The 22842-nt window shown below is 30.7% G+C and overlaps 2 protein-coding genes across 10 annotated transcripts in view; one reads left to right on the top strand and one right to left on the bottom strand.

The window, feature by feature from the left end:
* LOC111034754 overlaps positions 1–22842 on the top strand; it is a 71987-nt gene that overhangs the window by 36597 nt on the left and 12548 nt on the right. For 8 of the 9 annotated variants that reach the window (XR_002604579.1, XR_002604578.1, XR_002604580.1 and 5 more), the window contains 4 exons: positions 9818–9853; positions 18198–18206; positions 20211–20255; positions 22394–22453. Coding sequence is in view for 6 of the 9 variants with exons in the window: in XM_022316102.1 (XP_022171794.1) it covers positions 9818–9853; positions 18198–18206; positions 20211–20255; positions 22394–22453 (150 nt within the window). In the remaining 3 variants the exon portion in view is untranslated. The remainder of the gene's footprint in view (positions 1–9817; positions 9854–18197; positions 18207–20210; positions 20256–22393; positions 22454–22842) is intronic. The other variant, XM_022316103.1, reaches the window with a different exon arrangement.
* Positions 15441–16170, bottom strand: LOC111034755. The gene is made up of 2 exons (XM_022316109.1): positions 16055–16170; positions 15441–15993 (listed from the first exon to the last, which is right to left on the bottom strand). Exon 2 carries the CDS (start codon positions 15949–15951, stop codon positions 15574–15576), a length of 378 nt encoding a protein of 125 aa, XP_022171801.1. The 5' UTR covers positions 15952–15993; positions 16055–16170; the 3' UTR covers positions 15441–15573.

A 22842-nucleotide genomic window follows, 5' to 3' on the forward strand; every position in this document is an offset into this window, starting at 1 on the left:
TATAATAATAATATATTATACTTATGGTTCGTAAAAATAACTTCAAATTACAGCGGCTACATAAACTGCATAAAACTATAGTTATAAGTTATAACAATGTTCATTGATATTTATTTTATTTTAAATTATTATTATTATTATTATTGTTTTAATTTAGGGAATAGCCTAAACTTGAGGTTAATTTAAGTAGTTTAACACTCCAAAATCATTAAACTAAATAGGTATCAATGGTACTCCATTAATTCTCAAAATTACAAATCTAATGACTTTTTTTTATACCTTCAAATAGTTAAGTTATTATATTTTTTAGATTAACGTTCCGTTTCAGTTAATTTGACTGACAAATCCAGTTAACTTAAATTATAATGGTTAAGTACATAGTAAAGAGATAAAACAACTATCCCATATCCACTAGTGTGTTGTTCAAGGATTGGAACTTTTTCTTTTAATAATTCCGTTGGATCAAAATTAACAACGTAGCGCTGGCCGGTCACATCCAAACCACGAGTACTAGGCAGCGGTGATAGTGTCTGTGTATCAGGAACTAGGATACTATGGACTGAAAACGACAAGGTGACAGAAGTGCGACCAATTTTTACTACGGACATTTTATGGTGGGGGAATTTACCGGCCGCGCTAAACCCTGACGGTGAATACCATGAACTACTAACGAGTGTGCTGTGGTCCGAAGGCTGACTATGAAAGACATTTAATAGTTAATACCTACCTGTTTATTAAATATATGATATTGTTCCAGGTACATTGAAGAGGGAATTGTTTCTAGATATACTTTTTATAAATCTTAAAATAATCTAAACATAAATCTTGTTCTAACTTCTAACATGTAAATCATAAATACTAATAAAATAATTTATATTACCATACACAATAACAAATTCAATGGGGGATAGAAATATGATGCATCACTTTTTGCCATACGCATGATTTTTATTATTGGTGGTTTCTCTAAATAACTGGTGGATGGAACTTAAATGTTGATCATATGCAACAGTAGATACATGAGAATACATCTTTTCATTTATTCTAAATGTCAATATTTAAAATAAATCTTACACAATTAAAGAATTTATGATGTACCCTTTTGATTTATTTCCAACGCAATAAGTAAAAATAGGTCATATGTTAGCTCCATATTTCATTAGACCTGAAAAAGATAAGGTATTATTGGGGTTATTCATACAAAATAATGAAACAATATTGCTAGCAAAACCTATCATTTTTATTGTCGTATAATATAATATATCCAATGGGGGAATATAAATTCAAGTTAAAAAGTCCATGACATTATCCACTCGTAACAAGGATTAGGATTGACCTAATCGTTCTCTTTCAATAAGATTCTATTAATATCCTGTTGTAATAAATAATAGTCTTTAAGAGAAGTAGTAATTAAAAATAATTTTAGATCGCCAGAAAATAGAAGAAAACGACTGTTTAATTTCTAATGACCTTAATTTCATCAATAAAAAGTGCAAAAGAAATACAAAAGAAATATGCTCTTGAGTCTGGTGAGGAACACCAGAAGTATCATGAAAAAACGCCATTAAAATCAAAAATCTATGTGTGTCCTAACATAACGATCATGAAGACATGAACGAAACCTCCACATAAATGGTTTACCCAAACCAGAATTCAACAAAACGTCCATCAGGAAATTATAATCAACGCTATCAAACGCTTTGTCGCTTTTGTAAAATCAGTATGTTATATTAAATAACCTATGTATGGTTTTAAAAAGCATCAAATACTTGAGTTTTGAGAAAAAAACAAAGTTACAAATGTTTGTTTAACGGTAGGGGTGGAAACCACGCTTCTTATCAATTAACATTGAATTTACATAATATATCCTAACGGAATTCAAGACAAATGAATCAAATAATTTAACTACATGATTTAATACTTAAATTGGTTGATAGTTGACAATGTTAGAACTATTCCCAGGTTTAAAGATGAGTTTAACAGTACTAAGCTTTAATATTTTCGAGGAAGCATAGTGTATACTTTCATTGGCGGATTACGAAATATAAACCTCATTGGTTATGAATACTGTGACCAAATTTGAAAACAGACTATATGGAATGGATCCACAGAAATAGAAATGAATTTTGGCTTGAACAAAAGTAGCAAAGTATTGAACAAGAATAATACTTATATTGACAAAGCACATACAAACACGCATCCTTTAATGGTTGTAAATGGGCTATGATAACACACAAACTGACGAATTAACTTTTGATAATAACAAAAAAGAATTAAAGATATAGGTTCAATAAAAACTCACTAAAACGTATTACTATTTTCACAATACCAATGTTATACGATTTATAAGATAACAGAAGTTAAAAAGAAACCTCACATAAAATTATGGGGTAGTTTTGAGTGCTCAGTTAGTCAATTCCATACAGATTTGAGAGTTAAATTTTGCTCAGGGCCCAAGGAGTATTGATTTGACTATGCTAACAGTAACCATTTGCTTAAGGTATATCTTAAGATACAACGACTATTTTACGTTAACGCAACTACATTAAATAGTTAAAATTACTACCGATTTTGTAATGAAACGCAATTGGTTGGTAAGAATTTTGTTTTTATTAACATATAATATTCTGAACCAATTGGCTCATCCTCTGAGTTTGATAAAATTTAATCTTCTCTTCTTCTTTTTGGCTTCGGCCTTTAAGACCATGCCGCTAAGTACAAATCTTGCCATATATCCCTGTCCTCTGCAGCTTCTCTCCATCTGATTCATGGATCTAACGTTTTTAAGTCCTTTCTTACGCAGTCTTCCCACCTCAGTCTAGGTCTACCTAAAGGTCTTTTACCTATTGGTTCTTCCTCAATTACTTGTTTAACTAGAGATCCTTGCTTACGCCAAGCATGGCCCCCCGGCCCCCCACATAAGTCTTCTTTTTATAATCTCCTTGACTATGTCAGGTCTCTGAAACTGTCTTTTGAGTTCATAATTATGTAATTTTCTCCATTCATTGTTTCACTGTCAAAGACCGGTCCATATATTTTTCTTAAAACTTTTCTCTCGAATACTCCTAGTCTCTGTTCTTCGGCTTTCCTCAATGCCCACGTCTCAGAACCATACAGGACAATAGGTCGTAATAATGTCATATACGTTCTTATTTTTAAGTTTTGTGAGAGTGTCCTCGATTTTAGTATTCTTTCTAATCCATAATATCCCTCGTTAGGTTAGCTTAATTGTATTCTTAACGAGATGTGCGAAGACCGGTCGCTACTAACGAAATTGCGCCACAAGGGCGTTTGGTTTGTGCTTATGCTTAGTAAAAACAACTTCAAATTATAGCAGCTAAATTAACTACATAAAACTATAGTTATAACTTATAACAATGTACATTGATGTTTATTTTATTTTAACTGTTGAAATAATTCAGATAATGGCCTAAACTTACAGTTTATTTAGCCCTCCAAAAACATTAAACTAAATAGGTTACATTGATTCTCAAAATTACAAATCTAATGATTTATTTTATACCATCAAATAGTTAAGTTATTATATTTAGATAAACGTTCCATTTCAGTTAATTTGACTGACAAATCCCGTTAACTTAAATTTTAATTGTTAAGTATATAGTAAAAAGATAAAACAACTATAACATATCCATGAGTGTATTGTTCAATAATTGGAACTTTTTCTTTTAATAATTCCTTAAGAACAGTAAATAATCTGCTTAAACATATTTTTCATGAGGGTGTCACTATTCAGAAACTAAACTAAATTTTAAATATTTAATAATTAACAAGTTTCATTTGAAACAGAAAAAGCTAACTAATATTAAATATTATATTTGGTGTTGAATTAGGTTTCAATAAGATTTTCCATGTTTGTCTTACTTGTTCTATACCTATCCCTGTATATAAAGGAAATTTTACTTTAGAATTAGTTGACGCAGAGCTGAAACTATTTGAGTTATCGAATTTTGAGGATAAATTGATATTAAAATGTCAAGTTCCACTAAAAAGGGATTTTCAAGATTTTGATTTTAAAGAGTTGAAATCGGTAAATATAAATTTGCACGTATAAATTATATACCTATATTATACATATTTTACAGCACGACGGCTCCTCGGGTTTTCATAGCGACATACAACCATAACTTTTTGTCCGTCTTATTCTATTTGATCGGCGTGTAGCTATCATCGGGCAAAGCAGGGCAGTTCACTGGGGCCCCTTAGAGCTCAAGGGCCCTCAGAGGTCTTTGTAAATTTTAAAAATACACCCGTAAAATAATTGAAATAAAATTGAAAAAAAGGTTGGACATTTTTAATATGATAATTGAATATTAGAAATTTAATATGAATATTGTATACCTATAAATACACACAATATGCAATGATCGATGTTAGACTATGGCTTAGATCATATTATACACTGGATAGAGCTTTGATTTAAAATCTTGAAGCATAGCTGCTCGTGCCCGAAGTCATCACTGCGCATGAGCAAAGTATATGATCTAAGCATTCAGTACCTAATCGTCCTTATCACTATAACACATTATTGTTCCTTCCCCGTCCCGCGCAATCTATTTCATTTCTCACGCAAGCGCAATAAGTACTTCGGGCATGACAGGTCTGCTTCAAACACGGACTATACGCTATAGCTCTATCCAGTGTATATGATCCACGGTTTAAGATAGAATGGTTGAGCGACGATTCATACAATCCCACAGTACATTACGGCGGAAAAGTTTCTTATCAAATAAATGTTTTTACTCACTGGATACTAGCGCTTCCGGTGCCAACATGGCCTATCACTAAATGATGGCGCCAAAAACAATAATTCTAGACGGAATTTTACTATTTACTATTTAGCCATACCATAGAATAGAAAATAAATATAACTCTATTCTGTAAGACTGTGAACATACTACAGAATGTAGCTATAGCCATACACATAAAAAGAGATAAAGGATATGTTAATTCGCGCCAATTCTATTAACCATGATATTATAATAATTGTGGTTATTGTGAATTAATTATAAAATTGTCATACTTGTTTTTATATTAATTTAAAAATGCCAAGTTATTGTTGTGTACATGAGCCTCACGAGGCATTAAAATCTCTTTTTGGAGCCCCCAAAAATGCAGAGATTAAAATATTGTGGGAAGAAGCATTAGGGATGCAACTTAAAAAAATTCATAGGATCTGTGCAAAACATTTCTATGAAAGTGATATTATTAGTAGGTACTTGGGACTCAGGTCAAGGATCCAGTAAATATACTTTTCATCTTAGGATATAATATAAGCTTTTGGTTTATAGTGTATATAGTAAGATATTAACTATTACAAATTATAAAATTATGTTTTTATACAAACTATATTTATACTTTGATTTACCCATTATTCCTTTTGGTAATCTGTTTTGGTTTAGAATAGAAAAATTGAAATTAAAAAATCGGTTTATTTAACAACTGGTTCTTATTTTTCTTTGTAAAATGAGTTAATACTTCATACAGCTAGTATTAGATTGGAAAGCTATTAAAAGCCAAAATAAAATTGACATTTGTTAAAAAAAAATACATTGTAAAGTTCTTCTACGTTTTCAATCATAAAGTATTATGAAGTAGGTACTATATAATAATAATTATTTTAATTAATAATTATAATAAAGTATTATTATTATTTAATAAATTTAAAGAATATCAAGATTATCGTGGTAATTTAGTAGATCGCACCACGGGGCAGTGAGTTTTTTATATTTTTGATAAGAAACTCTACCGCCGAAATATCAGACCTCGTCGCTTAACCATTCTATCTTAAACCGTGATATGATCTAAGGACTACGGAGTAATCGTTATCTTATCGCACAACGGCCAAGGCACAGTACCAAGGCACAGATATCTATATTATACTAGATCAGGACGGTACTCGGGGCGTTGCACATTGGAAATAGTGAAGCCAGATTTCAAGCGCTTATCAGTGTATTATTACATGGGCGCCATACTGCTGGTTGGCAAAATATTCGAATTCTCTACTGGAACTAGCATAATAATTACATAAATTCGTTACTTTTTTTACATAACTTATAGACCTAGGACTTCAAATTTTTAATCTGTTGTGTATAGACTATAGATGTTACTATGTTAGTATGGTATTAAGTATTTGATGGCATTTGTATTAAGATTAAGTATGTATGAAAAAGTAAAAACTCATCTTGTATAATTGTTTATTAATTATTAATACAATTTTTACATAATTTCATGTCATAACACTCATAACACAACATATAATATTACTGATTTATTTTTATTTTCGTGTAACTACTTACTTTTCTAATATTTCCCTATTAAGATTTTGTGCGTTTTACTTAGTACCGCGGAAACAATTGTATAGCTACCACTACCATCCTCCACCGTGTATAGTCCCTCGTCGAAACGATACCTGTACAAGCATGTACACCTGTACAATGTTTCTTACCAATCCGCATCTAAAATTCTGTACACTGGTACAGTTTAGTTTTCTTGCACACACCAGTCGCCGATGAGTTGTTTAACTGTACGATTCGTGAAAATATCAAATAACTAATATTTCATTCCAAATATTTTCATTGTAGGTGCAGGATAATTGTGTACAAAAATTAGATAAAAAATGACTACCTAATTAAAATTAATAAAGATGTCAAATCCATATGATTATATGAACTTCGCAAGTATTCATTTTATTAATTTTGATTGTTAAATATATAAAAATTAAAAAGAATAAAATACTTTTAAAATAAATGTATATATTCTTATTATTTTAAAATTTGCTCATAAATATTTTACATAATGCATATTTTGAGTGCATAATTTAAAAATGTAAGGGCAATTAAATGCATATTTTCGAACTTTTTAGTGCATATTTTAATGCATATTTTGCCAATTTTTAGTCCATGAATGCATGCTTATTTGTGCTTTTTTTAGTGCATGAAATTACGAGACCTGTTTATGACTATAATTATGTTCAGATTCATTTTCTATCATACTGTAGGCACAAGTTTGACAGTCAATTTTTTTACAGACCCTTCTAACGATAAATCCACAAATATAATATAAAATAAAATCTTTTACGAAATCAAAACTATCAATATATGGCAGAAGACTTGGTACATTTTCATCTTCAATATAAAGCACAATAAGTAAAATAATATAATAATTATTGTCAAAAAAAGAATCAAATAAATGGTAATTAAGTTCATAAAACGCATAAAATGATATTATAATCATAATACTTATTCAATGTTTTGCCAACCACGAAATTGGTGATAACGGATTATTACTATTAGTTAGGCTTCATACGATAACGCGAGTACCAGTATAATCTAGTATAATATAGATATCTGTGCACCAAGGTTTGTAAATATTAAAGGGTTAGAATCTTCATTTTGAAGTAAAACTTAAAGTATAAATAATATATTGGACATAATATTATTATCACTCAATTAAATACGCATTTCATTGGTATATAAGTTAAGTCAGCAAAATATTTGATTTTTTAACTCCAAAAGTATTACGTAGCATTAACGAACGAACTTGATCAGTTTCAAAGCAAGTATTCGGATGTAATATAGGACCAAATTTTTCGATCCAATTCCTCAATGTTCACCATCTCACTTTTCCTGAATTAACTGAGACGTGTTATGTTCACCAGTTATGCAAGGATATAATAACCAAATTTGGAGTGATGGAATGTGATCTAACAGAAGTACTCATGGCAATTTTACTATTTTATACCATTCCTGTTACTTCAGCAGGAGCTGTATGATCCTTCAGCAAACTAAAAATAATCAAAAATTATCTTAAAAATAGTACTGGACAAGATCGACTCAAATATGTATCATTGATTGCAGTTGAAAACAGGGCAGCTTTAAAATTGGATTTAAGTGACGTTCGAAACTCAGCGTTGTTACGGGCAGACCCAGTCCGATCAGCCGGTGCGGGTATAAACACCGATAAGATCTGCCGCCGTTGAACGTGAGCTGCGCGATCGTGCAACTGGTCCGGTAAAGTCAGTGCTTCGCGGAGCGAGCGGATGAGTGATGGTGATGACATCTCGCCTGCTGTGTGCCATTTTCGTTGGCCGATGGTTCTGTCCTCGTATCCGCTCGTCCGTCCTGTGTTAAGTTGCTGTGCGTTCGATTGCCGGTCGAGTACCACACGCAAGCTCCGTGCCGTTTATGGTCTTAAAAGTCGAGCGTTAACTTGTTGTGTGTGCCGTACTGCCGTTGTCCATTGTTATGCGTCGGAATCTCGTGCATATAACGCGCCGCCGGGCTCATAAATATAGCTTGCCGCCGCGCGCCGGCTTCTGATAGACCGGTATATTGGCCGCCGCACGGGCAGCTACCGTCGTCGTTCGGTCTGAAAATTGTTATTATTTATTATTGTACGTACTAGCGGTACTATCGTTAGTGTCATTATTATTATTATTATTATTATTATTATACGCTGATACGGGGAGACGTCTCCGTCAGCTCTTCGTTGTTGATATTCTTAAAGTTAAATATTATACTATCGTGCTATTATAGGCACCTGTTCTACATAATATACATACCGTGTTCAATACTATTCACCTATATATATATATCATAACCAATATTAGGTCTTAACGGTGTTACCTTAAACCCTTACACTCTCGTCAGCCGAATCGCTAGGTGACCGCCGGTTCCGTAGGAGCCCGCCGGTGCCAAAACAAGTGAAGTGATAGATCACTATATCGCTAATATTAAAAGTCATCAGAGTGGGGTTTACTATGTACGCTATGAGACACGTCTCGCCGTTCGTAATTGCCACAATCCTCAATATTTTTATTATCGACGTCCCCGTTGCGATTGTCGCGACGCGCCATCGGATATAATATAGTAATATTCTTTTCTTATTCGTATCTATATAGTGAGCAATAATAATAATAGTATAATATGTATTTAGTTTTAATAGCAGTGTACTTATAATAATTCATATTTTATATTTAAATTGATGAATCTTTTAAACATATTTTAAACTATTTAGTTGTTGTTTTCCCTTTAATTTTTTTTTTTTGTCATTTAAATAATTTATTTATGAAAAATATTATTTTTAATTTGTCTACCCTAATCCCGATCCCAAGTTTCGCCTCTGGTTTAAGCAATCACGCTTAAAATTGTAAACAAACTTAGGTCACTGAACTCACAAGCTACCAGTCAAAGATATACAAGAGCAAGTCAAACACATAATTTGACGGACAAAAAGGTCAGGTTATAGGTAGCTGGAAACCCGATGGCCGCCGAGTCTTACATTATATAATATACATATTATAAATGTATTGTGTATAGATACATAATTTGCACGTTTATTTTAATTAATAACTAATTTTTCGCGCAACTTTCTTTATTATTTAGTAGAACTTAGTATTTTTTGGTTGACATTGGTTAATCGGGTAGAGCCGGTGTAAACATGCATATGAAATCAAGTTTTAGTACATTGCCTACTAAAGTGGCTGAGTTTCACCTTTTTCTGCAAAATGTAATGTTTGAAGTTCAATGAAAAGGACAAAAGGTTAAGAGCTCAATATTAGATTTACTAGCTTTGAAATTATAAACATATTTTAATTATATTCTCTGTACCCTGGGAATATTCTATTTTCAAATCATTAATTGTGCCTATAAAATCAAGAAGTTGTAAATGCAATAAAAAATGATTTTATTCTTTAAAATGTGGCTTACTTTTTTTAAAGTTTCATATTGAAAAATATCATAATTAGCGATAAATCAAAAGTAAATACATGTATAAACGATGTTAAAATTGTTTTCAGAATCTGTTCCGAGAAAATTCATAAACTTCTTCCAAAGTAACTATCGACTATACAGTATACATGATACCTACATATGTGTAGGAGGAAATTTTTAACAATAAGCATTTAGTATCTAGAAAAGTGTTTATTTGTTTGGACTTTTCATTACATAATTTGAATTATTGCGTGACAAAATTATTGACGAAAAAAAATGTCAACTGTTTTATATTATTATGATTTATTATAATATTTAAGTTTTTACTTTCTTGAATAATTTCATATACTTTAATGTTTAGTTTCATATTGACCTTAACTCTAAATAATTATTTATTACTTTTATTTTAATAGTTAATTCCATTACGATCTCAGAGGACTATTGTACATCTATTTTTATTTTGCATATAAAGATTAACACTATAGCTATACTGATAGGAGCATTATAGTGGAACAAAAAGAGTAATATAGAGCAGAAATAGTAGATCATAACAATACAATACATTTAATAATAACAGTGTTGTCATTTATATAGATGTAATATTGAATTAACATATTGATTAGTTGGTTACATGGTGGGCTAAGGAAGTTGGATATTCGCACGTCGGTTATTGGGGAGTTTACCAATTGCGCTTAAAATGACCTTTAAATATACCAATTGCGCTCTGTCTTTTTTAGGTCGATATACCAATTGCGCTCTGTCTTTTTTGGGTCAATATACCAATTGCGCTATGTCTTTTTTTTGGGTCGATAGACCAATTGCGCTCAGTTGTCTTCAGGGTTTATAATAGTATTCTACATTACACCTAGTATATAAAAATATGTATTTTAAATAGATATTTTCAGTCAATATAAAAAATTAAACTTTAATTTATATTATATTATATATTGTGATTTGTGTTATCCCATACATAGTATATATCTGTATAGTACTTATTAGACAGTGTATGGAACGTACAAATTAGGTAGATAAATAGGTGGATAACGATCATTAATGATAATGAAAAATTGTTATACGAGTAGTCTATCACTCAAATTCATACTTTATAATATGTTCGTTAATAATAATAAAAAAAATATTTAATAGTTCGCCCTACGTCGAGTCGGGATAGGTACTACTATCATTTATAAGTTTGTAGCTTGTCGTATTTTCCCGTAATTTCGTTTTGCTTTAAATTAAGTATATTTGAATGTATATTAGTTAGCTATATTTAATTGTGTATGTACATATGTAACTTTTACCGCCGTGTAGTAACTTACATATTATGCCCATGTAAAAATAAGGAACCTAAAATATAAGTAGCGCAATTGGTGTACTGACCTAAAATTTAAGTGGCGCAATTGGTATACTAACCTAAAATACAAATATTGTTTTAGGCGCAACTGGTCCATGCCCTGTTATTGTACTGGCCGACATATGAACAATAGCCATTACTCACAGGCCGACCTTTGTTTTGTGTGTATATGTGTGTTTTAGCATGAGAAATTGGACATTTATTATGTCAGTATGTAGTTTTAAGAGGCTACCTATTGTTGAGTGATTTCAGACGAAACCACATTGTTCTTCGATAAAAAAATTAGATGTCTCCAAATGCCAAATATAACATTTTGTTTACCATTTTTTCCATGATTTTCCAGTTGTACTTATGAGTGAGATTAGCTATATTAAATTTGTTTTTATTTGGTTTTGGAGTGGGTATAAAGATATCATTTCGACACTGGATTGGGAATACACCGTTGTTCCATATTATATTGTATATTTTTAATAGTTGGATTTTGCCATTCGGTATTAGATTTTAGATAAATGAATATGTTAAGTCATTAAGCCAAGGACTTTCGCTTTTGCAGTTTGACATGTAATTAAAGAGTTGACTACCACTGATGGAAGTATTTAGATGGTTGTCTTGATGGTGGAAGTTATTTTGGAGTTCATGTGTGATGGTATTTTCTATGTTGTGTTTATAGTGTGTAAAGAAGACTGGGTCAAAATTTGAGGCGTAATTATTTTTCTCGAATGATAGCACGAAAGCGTCGTTTATGGCTGTTGAAGATGAGAGTAGAATATTATTATGTTTCAAAATAGGTTGAAGAGGATGATGTGTTATTCCTTTAATTGCTTTAATTTTTTTCCATATTTCTGTAGAACAGGAGTTGGGCTTATTAAATTGGTGTATGTATATTGTTGCCACGATTCAGTTTTGTATTTTTTAGTAATGCATCTAGATGCTGCTCGAGATACTTTAAAATGTATGTGATCAGAGAGTGATCTGGTTTTTTAAAATTTGTTAATGCATTTTTGAATTATTTTATTACGTCTTTGCATTCATCATTCCACTATTATACTATTTTTCTTTTTGTAATGTGTTTGTTTTTCCAATAATTTTATTTGCGGCATCTAATATAATGTCTGAGAACTAAATTATTATGGAGTTTATTTGTGCTTGTGTCTGTTGGGTTTCATTGTCTATTTTAATGGGATTTTCTAGGATATTTGGTTTATAAGATCTTAGTATAGTTCCCAATTCGGGTTTTTGAGATTCCAATGAGTGTGTGACGGCGTTTTAAGGAATTGGTCTAGAAGAGTTATGGATATAGGCCAGTAGTCACTACAGTTATATTCTTTGAGTGCTCTCCATTCGATTTATGGGACAAGTGTGCTATTGGATACTGATAAATCTATATAGTGGAGAAAGATTTATTTGTTAAGTCATGTCTGGTGTAATCCACGCCAGACAGTTTAGTAGTATGAGCTGATCAATATCCAGACATTTTTCCATTATTTTTTCTCTAAGGTCAGTGTGATTTGATCCCTAAAAGTATGAAGGGTTTTGGCAGCTGTTGTATGATTTGGTTGAAGTCGTGGGGAAGCAGATTGGTGCTGTTAGGCACATAAATATTACAGACGCGTAGTGGGTTTTTGAGTTCAATAAGGACAGCAATTATTTTAAGGTGGGACTGAAATTGGATTTCTTTGCTTTTTATGCGATTTGTGATGAAGGTAGCACTGGCGGTATTTTGGTGATTTTTGAAGTACCCTTAATATTCATGTATGAGAAATTTTTGATTGGATTTTAGGTTAGTTTCTTAAAAGCAAAAAACTATTGGTTGAATATTATATTTTGCACGTTGAATATCGGTGAGATGTTTAAAAAGGCCGTTTATATTAGACTAACTGAATTAACCAGCTACGTCCGTCGCTGCAACACGATTGCGCAACTTTTCCTTTTTTGACCCGGCTAATTACACCACGATTGCGCAAAAAATTTGCAACACCATTGCGCCCCGATCCCTTTTTACCTGTTAAAATCACAACACCATTGCGCACCAAATGATATGTGTATATACTATATACTATATATAATAATTTATATACAACATAAAATAATGTATACATACAATATATTTTCATATACATGCACTTGAATCATATAACTAGTTATTAGGTCTATGACTTAAACTTATTACCTATTAATTCACAATTTTCCTTCTCAATTATTACAGGCTTACCAACATACCAACATTCAACACCGATATGATGATATTATCACTTATTAAGAAAATGTTATCTTTATTATCTTCATAAATATATTGCTTTACACCAAGTTGACGATCAGATAAAATTATAAAAATAAATATAAATACCAATGCTCACTCGTTCAATTTTGTATATGTATATAATATCAACAAACAAATAATATTGAGTATATTGACTTTAATATAATTTATAATACTATATATTTTCATTTTGAAAAAGTGCATTTTGTGAATTTATAGTTTGAGTGCATGTAATATGTACATGCAAGTTATAGAAAGTATGTATTGTATGTATGCATTATTTTATGTTGTATATAAATTATTGTTTATAATATATACACATATCATTTGGTGCACTGGCGTTGTGATTTTAACTGGTAAAAAGGAATCGGGGCGCAATCGTGTTGCAAATTTTTTGCGCAATCGTGTTGTGGCCACCGGTGAAACACGATTGCGAAATGCTTTACCTTTTTTGCAACACGATTGCGGACGATCATTATATATCAAAAGGTCTTATGTTGCACCCAAAAAATGACACGACTGCGGTCAAAATTTAATGAAACGTTGCCTAGTTGTGCGACGCGGTCTACCAAGCCCAACGATTGTAAAGGTTAGGTTAGGTTAGGCATATTTTTTAGTTGATCAATTACTTCATCTAATGAATTTGGGAATGTTGGGTAATGTTTTCGTCTCTTCTCATACATAGTTTTCCTCACAGTTTTTATGCCTTCTTTAACTATCGCTGTTACTGTATTATTTAATAGTTCCGTTCTTATTATTTTTAACGGCTTAGTAGATAAATCTTCTTCCCATTTTCTTTCACAGTTTTCCCTTAATATCTGTCGCTCGATTTTTTGTGCAGAGTTCTCAGCGCAGATATGCTCGCCGGAAGATTCACAGATTGATTTTTTATCTGATGTCGTCAAAATACTTGCACTACAGACTTTATTTGTACATAACCATTTCAGAATTCCATCTTTCCGCTGTCGCCTAAATCGATATTTATTCGTTTTGTGTAGAACTAACTCCTTACCACGTTTTGATAAAATAATTTGAAAGTCTTCCATAGTTTAAAAACACAATATGGTGTCACGTAAATACATCGCGGTAAATTTGTCGTGGTAATTTGGGCGCGGTAAATTAGGCGCGGCAAGTTGGGCGCCGGTGTAATATCGTCGCACGTAATTTCGGCGAGTGACGATACATGCCTTATGTACAATATTTTATACTTTATTATAAATACTTAGTTTAAAAACAATATGCATAACTTATTGGCAAGTATAAAATATAATTTAAGTCAAACAAGTCAAAATAGTTTTAAATTATAAATATAAATTAAATTGTACCACAAATAGTATAATACAATAGTCAAAATAATATAATAATTAATAAATACCTAGTTTAAATACAATATGCATAACTTATTGGCAAGTATAAAATATAATTTAAGTCAAATAAGTCAAAATAGTTTTAAATTTTAAAAATATAAATTAAATTGTTCCACAGATAGCTAATAATAATAAAAACAAAAATGTATACAAATAAAGTTCTAAATTATAATTGCAACTGGAAATTAACAGCTATCCCATGTAAATAATTTTGAATATTAGTAATATTTGGGTCAAATGTTGAGGTTAATTTTCGAATACGAATTGCAGAATCTTTATATTTTTTTTTTTTAGGTAATGATATTCCAGAAAGTAACTGTTTGACTTTAAAAAAGTTTATATTATTTTCTTTTTTCAACGCATTAATAAAAATCCAAATAGATGGATGAACTGAATTTAACAACGAATTGAAACAATTGTGCCAGCCTTCTACTGCATTATTGGTGCGAGGAATATCTTTTTCAATTAAAAAATAACAATTAAAATAGGAAATAGTGGAGGTGTTTTTCGTCCTCTTCTATTAACGCGACCAATATATGTATCCTCAAAGTAATTTATAAAATTTGACAGAAGTTCCTCATTGTTTTTATAAAATTCTGTTTGAAGAAGGTTTTCGAAACTATTTTCAACAAGATTTTCGGGTAAATATGCTAATGCCAGTATTTTTCGAATATTAAGAGAAAATTCTGGATCAGTAGAATATTTATTACTTAACCCAATATTTTGAATTTGCCGCCAAATTGACTGTCCGAGATGAAAAAAACAACCTCGAATTTTAGTATTTGGGTACATAAATAGGGCTGCATTCATAGCAGCTTTTTCAAAATCAGCCATAATCATCAATGGATTTAAATTTTTTTTTTAAACATTTAAAGCTAAAAACATACGGCGATAAGTTACTTCCTTTTTATCTGGTAAAAGAACATAAACTAAAGGAACAACATCACATAATATTAAACTGTGGATTGTATATAATCGGGTGAAAATACTAGGACAACACGAAAATGTGCCGTCAACAAACCAGTGTTCACTTTCTAATAATAAATTTAAATTTTTTTCTGTTGAAAATATTAATATTCGTTTTTCATTGATATTTTCAGAAAAACTGTCATATAATAAAAATGATTCACCATTCGTAGTTGTTTTGTACTCATCTGGAATTTTTAGCTCTTCTAATGTTGCAGGATTTGGAGGAGCAGAACTTTCGATTTGTCTTGTTCGTTGTACTGTTCTTTTCATTTGATTTATGGGAGGTAGTGTACCTGCAATTGCATCATCAACCTAAACAAATAATAATAATAGAATAGAATAGAATAGGTAAATTAAATTATAATGTTTTTACTTTTGATACAACTGATCAAATAACAGCATGAGTACTCAGTTGAGATGTTTTCTCTACATTCTTCAAATCATTCATATATTCTCTTCGTTTTATATTAGCTATGTCAGGTACATGGTTAGTATATTCAATATATTTAATCACAGTTTCATCTCGTGTGTGAACACGACCACGACAGCTGAATTGTTTATAATCATTACATTTCCAAATGATTTTATCGTCGCCGTCTTTTTCTTTTTTATGCACATAATTATTGTGAATCAATAACTTTTGATTTCGTTGACTCAAAATATAATTTAAAGGCATTTTGTTTCAAAAATTGTTATTATATAAATAATTAAAATACACGGCACTGTATAATTGTATAAATCGTAACAAATCGGTAACAAGCGTTGACGATAGACTGACGGTAAAATACAAAGTTCAAAAGTAAACATAACACATTATAGGATTTATAATCACAAATCATCGAGTCACGAGCCTATCATTTTACCTATAATTTAGATAGGTACCGCAATATAGACAACGATAATTTAAAACAATCATAATTTAGATAAACGACGATATCATTAAATTGACGCGATCTAATACAAAACGACTATATGACGCGCGATAATATTACACCGCGACGAATTTACTGCGCCTAAATTCCCGCGCCCAACTTACTGCGACTAAATCACATGGAACCACACAATATACACTATATTATACAACGAGATTGCAGCTATTACTGTAGTATTTAACAAAAATGACTTGTAACTGCATACTAAACTTAATACGCTCAGAATTTCCACATACCCACATTATCGAAGTATTATTTATAAATTTGGCAACATGTGTCCACAATAGTGTAATATTCGGGGGTCCGCTGATAAACTATAATCGTTCGCAATTGTGTTATTAAAAAGATCGCCCCGATAAGAATCGTCCGCAGTCGTATATCACCGAGCACAATAAGTATGGGCGATGAATAATTACAATTGTTAATTACCCTACTGAAACGCAACACTTTTGAAAATCCTTTCTATTTGCGCGGTGAAAATACGAAAAGAACCTCTATTCCAAATTTCAAGTTCGTACATTCCGTAGTTTTTGAGTTCCAGCGATCAGTAACAAGTGGCATTTGGATTTTATATATATAGATTGTATTATTTGATCCATATTTGTGTTATGTATTAAGAGCATGGTCTTGAGTTTTATTGCAGTGTTTGGTCTTGTGGAGGGAGTACATGGAATAGAAGATTTGCGAATTTCGTGAAGCGAGATTTCATTCTTTTATCATTTATAATATTAGGTCGAGTTCCTACAATTGGACTCATTAAAAATATTTTGTCTATTTTAACTTGTTAACATTGTGAGTGGATGTTGATAATATGTTTGTTAATATATATTTAAACTGAAGAAAGCTTATTGGGGAGTTTTGGTTAACATGGAAAAAAAGTACAATAGGTTTGAATGCTTCGTCTCTATTTTCGCCAGATCTTGTTGATGAGTTTGAACGTGATCGTATTTGTACCTTAACTTTTTTAATACTGTATAGCAGGATTTTCATTTTTTTTCTACTGAGTATGGCAGAAAATATATTACCTACCTATAGTATTAACATATGGGTACTTAAAGAAATAAAATAAATTACTACATAGGACAAAACGTTATTCCAAGGACAATTACGCCAACGTATCGTACAATATAATAACTAACTATTTAAAGTTAAGTCGCGTGGACCAATCTCTTGAAAAATTATTCCTCTTCAGAATATCAAACTAAAACTATTAAGCTATGTATTGACAGTCAAAAAATGTAAAGGACCTACACAGTGATAACAATAAAAATAGGCCTTGAATTATCTAAAAATGATTAGATGTTTTAAGATTCTAAAAACGTTTAAACTTTTGGTGAAAATCAGTTCAGAAAAAAATCACATCAAAAATATTTCGTTTTTTTACTTATATTTTCAATTTCTGAAATGAAAGCCTAAAATGTTCAAAAATAAGAATCAAACGGTAAAAATAATTATTACGAGTAACTATGTAAGATATTAAACAGTGGATTTAAAAGGAAAATTCAAATTAATATAATTATTTTTTTTATACCTAAGTACGAATATAATTTGTAATTGAAATGTTTCTGTTGACTTGATGCTTAGGCTACATCGGTAAGCAGTTTGATTTATGGATTTGAAATTAATTTAATTTAACTTAACGTACCTACAGCTGGTTGTATATGGAGTGGTTTGACGTTTGACTGTAATTTAAAACTATTATATTTGTAGTTGAAACTTTTAGAACAGTAAGTGCATTATTTTATTGTATACACACTTTATTATCAAATGCAATATTTTTGCCAAATATGAATTCAGCCGACTGTATTTCTATTACAACCATTGATTATAAATACTAGTAATAAACTAGTAATAAACATATTTATAAATATTACTTCTGAATTATCAATGTAGGAAGATAAATGATTATTAATGATCATTTAGTAAAAAAAAGAAAGAAATTCAGCGATAGAGACAGCCTTCTATTATCCTTCAAACATTCAACTACAGCACACCATCCAGAACGGAAGAACCGAGACTCACAAAATGATCCAAAGGGAGACAAAACCGACGACTGGCCGCTGCCCGATGAAACCAGTCTTTCAATAGATGTAGAAGTAGAAACTAACGCTACAGGTTAGGTTGCCTAGGTAACCAGGTACACAATAAAATCCAGAAGCCGAAAGACCATCGCTGCTGCATCACCGTGGGCGCACCTGTCGACGAATTGCGGATTGCTTATCCTACACAATCGACGACAACCACTCCGAGTTATCGGCTTTACCGTTATACTTTGCCACCCGAGGAAAGCTCTCGGCGTGTCGCCTACCGTACCGGGTAGTGAATAGGTTAATCACACACGACACTACGGCCGTAGTCTGAACGACCAGTATACAAAGATCATCGACTTTCGAGCACAAACAATTTCCCAGTCGTAAGGTGTGCGGGGAAAATAATAAATTGTTTTTTATTAGAGTTCAGGGCAACCAAAATAAAGTTCTCTTGAGTGCATCTGTTATTGCCATACATCCAGACGAGACCTACGAGTAGACGCCACTTTTTCATGCGAACCGGGAATAGGATAATGTATATTTACGTGTCTCAACCAAACGCTACGACACACTCTCGAATTGTAAACCAAAATCCCATCCGTCAAACCGAAGGTCTCAAAATCGTTGGGTGCATGATTTTATACCCCAATATTCCTTATATAAATCTTTTTAGTTTATATAAATAAACAGCAAACTTTTCTAATAAACATCCGTAAATTACGAATCATTACTAGGCAGTATAATCGCTAGTTTGTTCTTCAATACTTTTTTATATGAGAACTACTTAGTATTTCAAATAATATCTGAATGGATATATTCGTATCTGTATTTAAATAGAATTTTAAACGAATTTTTCACAAAACGGCCACTAGCGGATAGTGGTGAACAATCCGCCTGTTTAAACTGGTCTATTAGAAAACCAGAAAATTATAGTTTAATTTTAAAGAGCATTTACGGGCGTTTGCTTGAAAATTAAATAACAGCGGTCGCAGACAATTCTCTGCTCAGATCCGAGACTTGGTTTCGGGAGATCAAAGAGCATATTTGAAAAAACCATGTTTAATTTCAGACGGTTATCCGCAGCGGATATAAACCGTGACAGCGTGCGGTCAAACCTCTCTGTATAACCAGCTTTAAAAGATGTAACTGAGAACAAATATTCGCTGTTCAGTTATAAACGCAAATGATTATTATCTGAGGAAATTGTTTTTAAAATATTCTGTTTTATTTACTATTTGATTATTATTTATTCAGGCTAGTATACTTATTACTTAATTACATTCGATATGATCAATGCACAATGTGCAAAGACATTATTTTCTACACTACAAAAACAAGATATAAATAATACCTTCAAATCGAATGTGATATGATTTATAATTCAAAATATTCTTAATAGCTAATATTAATATTTGTAATACAAAACTGCATCATGATTATTTTCTCCAAACCATCGTAGGTACTTATCAAAGCTTCAATAGTTAGGTCATTCGATATTACAATTAACAGAATATAATATGTTTAAATAATTAAAATCCTATTAGTAATTTAACCATTTTAATTTTAGGTTTTACTGAAGAATTTAAAAATGATGGAGCAACAAAATGCCAGAGTAAGCAATATCGTGCATAAATAATTTATTAAAGGGTTAACTTATTAATGAAGGGGTCAATGGATAAAAGTGTTAACTAACATTTTTGAAATTGTTCACAAACGCAACTTTTGTAACTAAATATTTGTAAAGTTAGGAACTTTTTTGATATTCAATATATGAAATTACTTATAAGAGCATAAATATGGGTCTAGGGGTCCTCTGTAACATACTATAACTTGGATATTGTACTTCCACCAAGTAACTAAAAAACGTCATTTAACACCTTTATCTATAAAATAATGGTATAAATATGTAATAGGTACTGTGAATAAATGAGTTATAAAGAGAAAATGTTTTTATGATTTATTTTTAATAAAATACATTATTAGTCAAAAAAAAAATATAATATAACTTTTATGTCTAAAACTTAAAACACCAATGAAAAAAAAAATTAATTAACTTTTATCAAATATTAACCAAATCAATATTTATAATATTACTATGAATAATACTTGTACTTAGAAAAACAGGATATGATAAAATTAAGCTTATAATAGAAAATATTGTTCATAAAACCACTTGAACTCATCAGGAACAAATTGTACTTGTGTTCTTATGTTGTCTAGTTTTTCTTTAGATATATTCCCAGTATTGTCAGTCAGTCTTTCTAAAGTATAGTTGTTAGCATTGTTTATTTTATCCTTAAGGATATGCACTGTTTTAAATGGAACAGTTTCATTATGTGACTCTTTATATTGGTAGCTACCAAATTTACTTGTTCGTATCCATTTAATACTGTCACGAAAATATACTTTTTCACCATCAATATTTTTTTTAGATAATCAATATCAAACAAACAAAAATTGTTAGAAACATTATTATTTGATAATAATAATATTAACCAATAACAAATTAAAGTAAAAACAATCCACGAAGAAACATTGGTATAATATTTGCAGACAGTGTCTAAAAATACATATACAAATAACACCGAAATTTAATTCAATAACAGCATGGATAAAGGCGGTAATATCCAATAACACTTTGTTCTAAGGAGTTAACATACACTACCACTTTTATCCACTACAATTAATGATTAATTCTTCTTATAACATCCTTATCAATTTTTTATTTCGGTAACTACTAAATAAAACCTTATCAAATTTTGATATAATGTTTATAACATTATAACACCTTTATTCATGCAATAAAATGCATTTTTTAAAAAAATGTCAGTTAACACCTTTATCCATTGACCCCTTCATTTATAATGACATACATTTATAAACAAAATAAAATTTAAATTCCCATCGTAAATCTCAAATTCCTTGGGTGAGCACTTTCTTCATAATGCCAATTTTGAAATATCCTTTCTTAGTGCAACCATTACATGGTGGTACAAAGGAACCACGAACTTTACACAATTTTAACTTTCTGGACATCATAGTTTGAACTCTACGTTGAAAATACAGTTAGGGAAAAAACACTTTCAGCTTTTCCTGATTTTTCCAATATTCCGGTTGACTTATCAAACTGTTCTCTTTGTAAATCCCTTATTTGGATTCGGACTATATCAAACATTACAAATAAAAAAATGAGACTCATCGGTTTAGCATTACCACTATCAAAATGATACAATTACCAATGAACTGCAAATTTTTTTTTATAGATTTTGATTGTTAGCTTCCTATTTACATTCGTTTATATTTTGTTACTTCAATATTGATTTAGATTTCATAAAAAATATCTATCACATTGCCTTCAGAAATGTATAGTTTGCTTGAATTTGTTTTGCTATTAATCATGTATACGAGATCCTTTCAACGTGCAGATTTTTAAGTGTGGTCATCAATCATCACCATGAACTTTATTAGTAAACTTTATATGGTTTATGTTGATTTCCATACTTTATAAGAATGGTACATAATAATTAAAGTAATTGGATTTTATTGGCTTTTTGCACTCTGTTCTACATTGTATCTACATTCATCTAGTAGAATAATATATTATCATCTTAAAATGTAGAGCTATAACAATTCATTGTCTAATGTAAATGCAAAAACATTCAATCAGTATATATTTAAATCAGTTTATTTTAATTATTTATTTCATACAACATACAATATTTACATTTTTATAAATATTATATATTTTAGAGGAACTTTTCCCCCATAAAAAACGGTTGAATAATTGGATGTGTAAATTTACAAAACTGAGTAAGTTCAAATAACATAAATATTGTACTCAATTACTCAGATACTAAACGGCTTTAAATTTAGTTTATCTAAATGTGCAATGTATCGAACTTTAAACATAAAAGAATAAAAGGATAAGATGAGTCACTGGCTGATCTATCAACGCACAACCCAAACTGCCAGTGGCAGGACCGCATCGGTATAGAATTTGGCATGCAGATAACGATTGTGACTTAGGCATCCATTAAGAAATGATTTTTGGAAATTCAACCCCTAAAAGGGAAAATAAGATAATATTAGGATTTAACAGAGGCGCTATCTGCCCAGGAAAATATTATAAAATTCCATAGTTTTGCCGCGCTTACTTCATTTTTCTCTAAACGACCAAACGTATGAATTTGAAATTTGAA

Source organism: Myzus persicae, unplaced genomic scaffold (assembly GCF_001856785.1).
Source record: "Myzus persicae strain clone G006 unplaced genomic scaffold, MPER_G0061.0, whole genome shotgun sequence".
NCBI lineage: Eukaryota > Metazoa > Arthropoda > Insecta > Hemiptera > Aphididae > Myzus > Myzus persicae.

Coding starts and splice junctions, on each gene's coding strand:
- LOC111034755 (XM_022316109.1), bottom strand. CDS start 15,951: ATGAAAAGAACAGTACAACGAACAAGACAAATCGAAAGTTCTGCTCCT.